Source organism: Limulus polyphemus, unplaced genomic scaffold (genome assembly GCF_000517525.1).
Source record: "Limulus polyphemus unplaced genomic scaffold, Limulus_polyphemus-2.1.2 Scaffold3024, whole genome shotgun sequence".
NCBI classification, from domain to species: Eukaryota; Metazoa; Arthropoda; class Merostomata; order Xiphosura; family Limulidae; genus Limulus; species Limulus polyphemus.
In genome coordinates, this window is record NW_013668634.1 from 25875 (window position 1) to 37594 (window position 11720).

The following is an 11720-nucleotide window of genomic DNA, read 5'->3' on the forward strand; positions in this document are numbered from 1 at the left end:
CAAAACAAACAAAACAAACAAACAGATTCTGTAAAGTATAGGTCCGAATAATAGCGTTGCGATCCTAAAGTTAATGTTTGTTACTATCGAGCGTTACTTTCTTACTTGCTATGATTTGTTGGTGTGTATTGACAAAAATTCATGATATCTAATCAAAAACACTTTAGATGTGAAAAAAGGGTGTGGCCAAAAAAGGATTGAGCACACGTTCTGTATTGGTGTTCAGTCGTTGGGCGACTTGGGAGGATCAGGTTCCTCCCTCCTTGACTATTGTTAATAATCTGACAAATAATACCAATAATATTCTTGCATCAGGTTTATGCTATGCATTTTGTAAACACTGATTTGTCTTTCCTTTTCAGGGCCATGTCCTTGAGTAGCATACTAGTAGCATTTAGTATTGTTACATTCATCGCTTTATTTGATCGCATAAACAGTTCACACCAAAGTATTTCTCTTAATTTAGTCGTGTATAGTAGTAAACAGATCCGAAGTAAACATCACTATTTCATGGAAAATATATTTCCACATAAATACCCTTCTTAATACTCCGGTGGTATCTACATTTTAGTGGTAAGGATTTAGCGTGCGACTTAAAGGATTGAAATCAAAATTGGCAGCCAAACTGGTAGCTAAATTTATAGCATCGATTCTAATTTTACAGCAAATATCCATTCATTAGTTAGCTAGGCCGCATATTTTATTTTACTCACCAACATGCCCCAAGTTGAACCAAAAAAAAAAAAACGCAGTCTGGTTAACTGATGAATGAATGTTTGCTGTAAAATTCTTATCGATGCTATAAGTATAGCTACCAGTCTTACGTTAAATCCTTTTTTGGCCGCTCCTTCTTTTCACACCTAAGGCGTTTTTGATTAGATATATTATATTACATTATTAGTTTCAGACCTTTTCTCTTTCACTAATACAGTAGTAACATCAATTTGTTTTATTCCAATAGTTTTGTTTGTTTGTTTGCTTTAGAGCAAAGCCACATTGGGCTATCTGTTGTGTCCACCGCGGTGAATTAAACCTTGGATTTTAGCGTTGTAAGTGCGTGAACTTAACGCTGACTCACCGGGGAGACTATTCCAGTAAGATAGTAGTAGTATTAGATACATTGTAACAGGACGTTAGTATTATACCTTCTATTTGATTGGACAATATAAAAGTACAACAAACCTACATTTTAGTAGAACAATTTTAATGTTTTCTGTTACAGTACTTAGTAGTTTTTAGGTATCTTATATTCTGAGTGTCCAATTGCATATTAAAAGTTTTGTTTATTTATGATGGATACATATTAAAATTCATTTCGTTATAAGTTACTTTGAGCAGTTTTGTGTGTTATTATAAACAGGGCGGATTTGTTTGTTTGTAGTTATGCACAATGGGCTATCTGTGCTCTGCCCACCACGGGTGTCGAAGTCCGGTTTCTAGCATTGTAAGTCCGCAGACATACCGCTGTGCCACTGGGGGGCAACTAGGGCGGTAATATTATTTGTGTTATTAAGACGATTATATTAAATATCGTCTACTGTGTTAATACGATATTACTACATGTTTATATTTTTAATAGGGTGGTATTTGCTAAAATACTATTGTTATAAGAAGGTGGAATTTTATCACCTATCCCAGTAGGATGGTACTAATTATTTTCTTGTATACAAGTCATATTATAATGTTATATCTTCTATTGTAATGGAACGCAAAAACTGGAGTTATCAATTTCTTTTTAAATGTGGTATTATATGGTTTTTTAGTCAGTACATGAGCGTTTGTATTTTATATTTATGCTATTTAATACATCAAGTAGGTACAAAAATATATGGATAAAGAAATCTGACACAATTGTATTTATGTACTTTTAATATTTTACTGTATGATTTATGAAAATAATACTGCTAATAGTGAGTGTCATAACAATAGACTGTAAATGTTATCATACTAGTACGATGTCCAGGGGAACAGATATAATGAAATAACTATTTCTGATTTCATTCCAATTAAATCAGTATTAATATACTTGTGGTATTTTATGTTAAACTGATTTCTACAAAGAGTCTTAGAAAGGTCCCCTATATAACGGAAGGATCGGCAGGATAAATTTCGAAATGATATTGAATTTAAGCACAGAAATCAAAAGACTAGGCATTATGTGTTATACAAAATGAAAACAATCTTTATTCAACTCAATGGACAAACACAATGTATGTGTTGTGTCATGCAGTAGGACATGGGAAGGTCGCCTTCTAGTAGATTCGCGAATTGATCAACTGGCTTTTCTTCTCAAGATGTTTTCTTATTAGTAACAAACCACAGTAAGTGGAACGAACTTTCAGAAGATTTGATATTAAAGAAATTAGTTCCGACACATTTGTCCATCTTCAGTCTCACATTGTCTTCCAGTAGGAAAACTTGTCGGCAAAACCTACGTGACGCCGTAACTTTGAATTCCCTTAATGACACTAGGAGTCAGAAAGCTGTTTAACTTGTTGATGTTGTGAGGGGTTGAAATCACACGGGCTTTTGATTAAGATAATTTTGATGATTTTTTTTTTTATTTATGTAGTTACCCATTTTGTATAAAACATTTGTTAATTTCCAATTGACTTGGTAGTCAAAATCTCTCATATCAAGCAAAATGGCATTGTTGGTGTTTCGTGTTTAGTGCCTTTTTATGTTCAGAAACTCTTGTGTCCACACTTATTCTAGTGTTACCTAAATAAACTTTCTCATAGGACTGGCATGGCATGATATAAATTCATTATCTTTAATTTTCAGATGGTGTATATTTGAAGTTAGATTATTTTTAATGGTGTTCATATATCTGTCTGTATGTGTTTGTTACTCTTCCTTAACATTTGCTAAAGAGGTTCAATATTTGTGTTGTAGCCAATATAAAGTGGTTTCACGTTATCATTGGTTGGTGTTTCTTTGTCTTCATAAAACAAGGTTTTTCTTGCTCAAAGATGGCAATTTATAATAAAATGTTGTGGAAAATGAAGTTCTTTGAAAATAGAAAATTGACGGGTGGCATAATCTGTAGACTCGAAGAAAAAAAGAGGAAATGATAGATGTTTTAAAACATTTATTGTGGCGTCAAAAGAAGTGAATATAACTTAAAGAATTGGTCGGTTTCAGACATGCAGATTCTATGTTTTCTAGTTATCAAAATATCCAAAATAGGAAGTTTCACATCTTTTTCCCCATTCAGTTTTAAATTGTATAGTTGGGTGAAAGTAATTAACCCTTCGTTTGCGGCTTATGTGAATCTGCCTACCACCCCATGCGAAAGATTCCCGAATATTTGCAGCGGGCCATTCAAAATGTTGCGCGCAAAATACTTGCATCATATTATGTCAACCGCAGTCGCCTACGCTAACATCATACTATGTCAACCGCAGTCGCCTACGCTAACATCATATGATGTCAACAGCAGTTGAAGGGTTAAGGTTGTTGAAAAACTTTCAAAATCCCTTCTTTGGCAACATAGAAAATATATCGTCAACATAGATGAAACATATAATTTCTGAAAAGCTTATATTTATGGAAGGAAGTGATTCACTTTCAAAATATTCCATGAAAACGTTCCAATATTGGTGTTTTGAAAGTGGATTATTTCATTTATATTATACCATGGCAATTTTGTGAGAAAGTTTATATAAGAGAAACTGGAAGAAATGTTGACACGAGAGTTTCTAAACATAAAAATAACATTAAATATGGAAACACAAACAATGTCATTTTTCTTCATATGAGAGAGACTGGCCATCAAATCAGTTGGAAATCAACAAGAATTTAACACAATACAGATAACTACATAAAAAAAGAACTGAAAGTTGTTTAATCAAAAGCCTGCCTAATTCCAACACTTCACAATGTCACTTTAAACAACAAAAAAAAACATATTATAACTATGTTCTTTAATTAATATGTTTTTACATCAACCAGTTCACTTCAAATCCTGTGTAATAGCAGTTAAATATAATGTTTCTTATTTAATAACAAACGTTAGGTGTACCCGTTGTGATTATTACTACCCATGTGTTGGTCATTCTTCATTCAATATAGAGGATGCTGTAACCTCCAGATACTATTTGCCCTACCAGCAAAGGACGCTGCAATCATCAACATTCTTGCACAAATTGCAGAATTACAGCAATATCTTCCATGGGTGAGGAGACATTATCTCTTGAGAAGAACAAAGGAATAGGTCTGGTTTGAATTTCGCGCAAAGCTACACGAGGGCTATCTGCGCTAGCCGTCCCTGATTTAGCAGTGAAAGACTAGAGGGAAGGCAGCTAGCACATCTAGCCCATTGCGTAACTTTGTTCTAAATATCAAACAAATTGTAACTTCTAGATAATAAAATGATATGTTCACCAGTGTATCAGCGGTAAATTTACGGACTTACAGCATCAAAATCCAAGGGTTCGATTCCCCGTGGTGGACAGAACACAGACAGTCTATTGTATAGCTTTGTGTTAAAACAAACAAATTGTTATCAGATTATAGAGACGCACAAAAAGAAAATCCCTTCACAAAAATTACCAGCGAACACACGCATCAACAAAATGCTCTTTAACAAAGAAAACTCACATTTTAAGAATAGTCCTTTAAAAAAGACCAAAAACATGAAGTGAAACCTTTTATCAAAGAAAATTGAATATATATATAAAAGTACTTTAATAATGTTTCTTTTTTTTTAAATTCATCAGAAACAAAACCCTTTAACATATATTTCATATTAAAAATAACTTTTATAGTGATCACTTACCTTCTTTCAGAGGTGGTAGTCGAAAACACTACGTGTAACATACAAAATTAAATGATACCCTTTGATATGGATCCACTTAAATCCTGCTCAACAGAGAAACAAAGTCTCTTCAGTAATGAAATACATATTACAAATCTTTGTAAGGGGAAATACAAAACGCTTTACAAATAATTATATGTAAATCTTAAATGCAATTCACACAAAATTATGTTATTAATAATACGAAGAATGAATCTTTAACACAGAGATAATAATATAATTACAATTAATCATAAAACGAAATGGTTAATAAATCAGTCCCAGAAGAAAATACTCAAAATCACATAAATTCATTAAAATGCAACAAAATAAACCCCTTTGAAGTTTAAGACTAGCTGTTTAAAAGTCTATTCTATATTAACAATGTTTAGGACTACCTGTTTAAAGTCTATTCTATATTAACAATGTTTAGGACTACCTGTTTAAAGTCTATTCTATATGACCAATGTTTAGGACTAGCTGTTTAAAGTTTATTCTATATTATTAACATTTTGGAGTAGCTTTTTAAAGTTTATTCTATATGACCAATGTTTAGGACTAGCTGTTTAAAGTCTATTCTATATGACTAACATTTTGGAGTAGCTGTTTGAAATTTACCGAAAATGTTTTTGTGATAGCGAGAAACTTTTATGGTGTGTTTCATTCTCATTAGTTTCTGAAATTACCATAACTACAGAGTTATTTTTTTAAAATAAATAAGTCAATATGTACATTATATATATATATATAATTTGAAAAATCATATTTCAAAGAATCTAATACGTAAAGAGAAGAATTATTAGGCCCATGTGCACAAAGCATTCGTTAAGCATATATGCATTATAAAACTCTGCTTTTATTAAGATATTTACTTTTTTACTAGGTTTGTCTAAAGGAAATTTTCCTCAAATAATTACAATTAAGATCTGTTATATATAGGAAAATCTAGTTACCACCAGCAGATGACGCTACATACTGAAAGTCCAAACTATATTTTGACGAAACCTGGACAGTGTAAGACGTATTGCAGAATTATGTATGTTGAAGCATCATCGAAAATAATAATTAAAAAACATAGCTTCTTAAACACTTCGATTGTCTTCATCATCACAAGTAAAGCAAAAATATAGAAGGTTTAGCTTCTGAATCTTGATGCTACATTAGCCTATATGCATGAAACTTCAAATTCGCATGTTCCATTTAGGGATCTTATTTCTCAGAATAATTTTACTTAAATGTCATCGTGATATCATGTTAATTTTTCATAGGATGTGTTTTGCTTATTGATAGATACGTTTCTAATCGATTAGATGACACATATTTTTGTTTTACTATTGGTAGTAAATGTATTAGAAAAATAAATAAAAGTTGAGAACAACCGAAAAAATATGCTTTGTATGAGAAATAGAATAATGATATATCAATAACTTGCACAGACGTGCGGCCTTAAAACATCGTATTAATTCACACTTAAACTTCACATATTTTCTTAAGCTGAAAATGTGTTTTGATACTTAAAAAAGCCTTCTTCGGTGGTTTAGCGGTAGGTCAATGGACTTATAACGCTAAAAATCGGGTTTCGATACTCTTGAAGGGCAAAGCATAGATAAGTCATTGTATAGTTCTGTGCTTTACAACAAACAAACAAAAAACACCTTTCTTTAACAAATATATTTTAATATTTGTGGCAAATCATTGGTAAGCTTATATTTTACTGATATAAATTGAATGTGTAATATTTCATATATATATATATATGTATAACCAAAATTGTTTGTTTGTAATTAAGCACAAAGCTACACAATGGGCCATCTGTGCTCTGCCCAACCACGGGTATCGAAACCCGGATTCTAGCGTTGTAAGTCCGCAGACATACCGCTGTGCCACTGGGGGCAAATACAAATACATTTCACTTGTAGATGCGAATAACAAAACATTATGTATGTGTGTATGTAAACAAAACAAAACAAAAAATGTCGAATACAGTTCGAATTCTGTTTTTCTATAGTGATATATTCCAGTCACTAATATAACCAGTTTAACAACTTAGAATTAACACTTAAGCTACTATGCGAAACTTACTGATTAAATCTCAGCATGCATATAATGGTATTAACAATGCATGACGCAATGGAATATTTAACGAAAATATTATGATATAAGAGGTTTAGTTGGATACCTATCTAGAAACAAACTTTTTTCACAAAGAACCTGGTAAAATACAAAATAAGATTATGATTTATCGTTTTAGTTTTTTTTAAGCCGTGCTTTTATGGTCTGAAAAGTCTGTGCTCTTGACACTTACGTGTTTTCTTTAACTCTAAGTTTACTGTATGTTTTAACACAAGTATACCTTAAACTACATATATCATACTGTAACCTTTAATTTGTGCAAAACATACAGACGCTTGAATCCTTTTTAACTTTTAGTCACTACGAAAATAGAAACCGGGTTTCGATACCCCGTGGTCGGCAGAGCACAGATAGCCCTTGTGTAGCTTTGTGCATAATTAAACAAACAAACAGAACACTACGAAAAAGTTAAAATTTTAAACAAGTTAGACATGATTAATCTCCAAAAGATAGATCGTCTCTTAGGTTATACGGATGGTGGAACTAGACAGATGTAAATGGCAGGAAGAGAAATATGCAGGACTATGTCGGACCAACAAACATGGGATGATTTTCAATTGAAAATAGCCAGAAGACAGGAGGAGTATTTGATTCCCTTGAAAGAAGATTTGGCAGAGTGGATAGACAAAACATTAGGTGAGGTTTAGCAGTTATTTTTTTATTATATGCTTTAATTTGTTTCGTACCTGATAGTCTTTCCTTGAATCTACGTTTATATTTACAATACATATATATATACATACATATAATACACGCAAAAGGATTTTGGCCAAAATGAAAACTTAAATCATAAAGTTAGCTGTGCAGAATCTTTCGAAAAATACTTATAAGTAGTTATAATATGTAATGGAACCTTGCCAGGTTGAAACTCAATATGTTCTAACACATTTCAATACTTTTAATATAGATTATCTGTACGTTATAAAGTAGGATTATATTCACAAGTACGCCAACCTTCATTTAATTTCACGCAAAGTGACTTGAGGGCTATCTGTAATAACCATCCATAATTTATCCATGGCCAGGTGGTTAGGGCACTCGGCTCGCAATCTGCGGGTCGCGGGTTCGAATCCCCGTTCCACCAAACATGCTCGCCCTTTCAGCCGTGGGGGCGTTATAATGTGAGGGTCAATCCCACTATTCCTTGGTAAAAGAGTAGCCCAAGAGTTGGCGGTGGGTGGTGATGAGTAGCTGCCTTCCCCCTAGTCTTACACTGCTAAATTAGAGACGGCTAGCGCAGATAGTCCTCGTGTAGCTTTGCGCGAAATTCAAAACAAACAAACCATAATTTATCAGTGATTCACCCAACTCATTTACTAACGGATAGTGAGATTGACCGTCACTTATATTGGTAATGGGGATTTGCGAGTCTAACCATTAAGTCATGCTAGGTCCCTTCGTTTAGCATTTTGTGGTTATAATTTAATTAGATATCATAATCTGGTATCAAATTATTTCTTCATTAAGCTATTTAAACATATCTGAGACGTCGTTTTTAATAGTTTATCGTAGTAGCAAGAAGACAATGCAACGTCGTTTTTAATAGTTTATCGTAGTAGCAAGAAGACAATGCAACGTCGTTTTTAATAGTTTATCGTAGTAGTAAGAATACAAAGCAACGTCGTTTTTAACGATTTGCGGCAGCGAGAAGACAAAAATATGTCGTTTCTGATAGCTTATAGTGCAGCGAAAATATGACTTTAAAAACGTACAGTGGCAACGAGAATACAAAGCGTTATCATGTTCATAAAATATGACAAAACAATAATATAATAGGACAGTGAATGCCTGTGTGAAACTAATGTTTTTAAACTATGGAAAACCAGTCACCTTTAAAAAGATAAGCAGCTTGCATAGTCGTCACTTCCATATATCAAGTACTGCAGCATTGCTTCTAACATAATAGGTTTTGTTTGTTTCTAACACAAAACCACACAATGTGCTACCTGCGCTCTGTACACAGGGGGAATCGAACTCTGGACCTTAGCATTAGAAATCCTCAAACTCAGAGAGAAACATACTACTATTATAATATATATATTATACCATTCGGATTAATAATTGCTTGCTGTTTCTAAATGGAGAAAACGCGCAATTTCAAATGAATCGAATAAATCTATCTATACATTTAGCATTAAAATCCCAGCATGAGTGTATATTTTGTCTGAATTGTTAGATTCTTCCTTCATGATACACAACTTCTATAAGCTTTCACTTTTAAGCAAATACTCCACTCTGTGATACTATGCTCTGTATATTTTCTGCCTATGTTTTTCTGAGCATTGTACAATCTCATTAAGTAAATGATTGCCCTAATATTTTATTTGTTGGAATTGACAAAACTTATGTGACCGTCTGGTGTCTACTAAATTTACTTACCAGTACATTTTACATTGAAAACACTGCTATGGAAACGGCCTCGTTGAGCAAGCTCTACAACTACCTTAATCTCATTCCCAGTACCTTGACTGCTGGCTGGTATTATATGTACATGAACATTGCTATTTAAAAATCGATTTTGACTTTATGAAACTCTTTACAGACTTATCTTGCAGATGTTTTTATCACATTATTCCAGTAGCAATCATTCTATTGAAGTTATACTAGTAGGCCTAGTTTCACACTAACGATACGCTATGTACCAACTCAACCTTCAAATGCTTTTAATTTCGTCCGACTTAATATTATGTGATTACAAAATCTTTGGAAATAAATTCTCCCGTCATCTCTGCTGACTGCAAATTTAATTCTTTCTCGGCAGTAGTAACTATATCTACAAATGTGGTTCAATTATATTAAAAATGAAGATTCGTGGTACCTTTCAAAGTAACAGATATATTGTTACACAGCGGAAGTCACGTGACGCTAGTAACACGTCATTAGATTCTAGAAAAATCATGTCCATTCGTGAAGTCTCGAGTGTTCTCCAGACGCCCTCTATTTTGTATATATAAGACCGGCGAGAAGTGACAACACAGATATGAATAATTGCAGATTGAAGAGATAGAGACGGACAATTGAGTAAAGTGCGTGATTTGAATCGTTGTGAATTATAGCGTGTGTTTAAGTTAAAGTGACTGTGGAAATTAAGTGTATTTCAAAGTTGAACTGAGAAAAAATAAACTAGTTTTATTTAAGAAAGGACTTGTATCGCTGAAGTTTCTCGGAAATAATTTCTACGAGTAATTAACAAACGACCAAAGACGTAACAAATTGGTGTCAGAGAGTGGGATAAAAAAAAAAGAAGAAGAAAATGGAAACGAGAAGCGGCAAATCAAACTACAGCTTAGCAGATTTGATGGCAGCAATGCAAGAACACCAAAAGAAACAAGAAGAGAGATTACAGCAGCTGTTGGAGGAAAAGAAAAGAAACAAGAAGAGATATTACAGCAGCTGTTGGAGGAAAAAGAAAAGAAACGAGAAAAAAAACAAGAAGAGAGATTACAACAGTTGTTGGAGGAAAAGAAAAGAAACAAGAAGAACGAGAAAAAAAACAATAAGAGAGATTACAGCTGTGGCAAGAAAACCTGCAACAATGGCAGCTCGAACAGCAAAATAAACAAGAGAAATTACAGCAGTTGTTGGACGAAAAAGAAAAGAAACAATAAGAACGAGAAAAGAAAAAAAGAAGAGAGACTACAGCAGTGGTTGGAGGAGAAAGAAAATGAACAAGAAGAGAGACTACAGCAGTGGTTGGAGGAGAAAGAAAATAAACAAGAAAGTATCCAACAGTTGAGAGAAAGCCAGAGTACACAAATGGAAAACATTAGTTGTTGGAGGAAAAAGAAAAGAAACAAGAAGAACGAGAAAAGAAACGAGAAGAGAGATTACAGCAGTGGCAAGAAAACCTGCAACAATGGCAGCTCGAACAGCAAAATAAACAAGAGAGATTACAGCAGTTGTTGGAGGAAAAAGAAGAGAAACAAGAAGAACAAGAAACGAAAAAAGAAGAGAGACTATAGCAGTTGCTCTAGGAGAAAGAAAATGAACAAGAAGAAAGTCTCCAACAATTGGGAGAAAGCCAGAGTACACAAATGGAAAATATTAGTAAATTTCAAAGCGAATTAAATACATTAAAGAATGATTTACTATCTTTTACACAAAAAGGGTATATTAGCCATCGACCTAATCAGCCTCAGACAACGGGAAGCCTCTTCCAGACCCAGCAGCTAAACCCTAATGCAGTCATCTTCTGTCCTGTTAGAAGTCACATCCCAGATATGAATGTCAGCAATAGGGGTGGTCTAGTATGAAGGAAGCCACAGAAATTCGATGGGAAGGCACTGTGGGAAGCATATAGAGCACAATCTCAGCTCCTGGCAGAAATGGATGTATGGACAGAGGAGCAGAAAGCAGTATATCTGGCAACGAGCTTGAAGGGACAACCACTGGAAATACTTGGACAGTTGTCAGCAGATGACAGAAACAACAATAGAGCACTGGTAGCGGCTCTAGAACTCAGGTATGGAACCCAAAATCAGTCTGAAGTCTACAGAGCTAGGCTTAGGACGACAGTCCGTGCTAAAGGGGAGAGCCTGCAAGAACTGGCACAGGATTTGGGAAGTATGGCACACAAGGCCAACCCAACTGTGCCACCTGTTCTCCTCAAGTTGTTGCTGAGGGATCAGTTTGTAGATGCCCTGAACAGTCCACAACTGAAGATAGAAGTAAAGCAAGCTCAACCCTCTACTATGCAGGATGCAATGACCAGAGTTCTTGAATTCGAATCCTCTGTTAAGTTCAGCACAGGGGTACCAAGGTCGATACAGTCATCAGGATTCAAGGCCAG

The 11720-nt window shown here is 34.0% G+C and overlaps 1 protein-coding gene across 9 annotated transcripts in view; it reads left to right on the forward strand.

Moving 5' to 3' along the window:
• The window catches only part of LOC106468486 (growth arrest-specific protein 2-like), a 41708-nt gene that overhangs the window by 9697 nt on the left and 20291 nt on the right, over positions 1-11720 (forward strand). For 3 of the 9 annotated variants that reach the window (XM_022396822.1, XM_013928916.2, XM_022396827.1), the window contains exon 2: positions 7397-7567. The exons of 3 other annotated variants lie outside the window; for them this stretch is intronic. In XM_022396822.1, coding sequence (XP_022252530.1) covers positions 7429-7567 — 139 coding nt within the window. In that variant the 5' untranslated portion in view covers positions 7397-7428. Of the gene's footprint in view, positions 1-7380; positions 7568-11720 lie in introns of all 9 variants that reach the window. 3 more of the 9 variants (XM_022396819.1, XM_022396821.1, XM_022396820.1) reach the window with 2 other exon arrangements.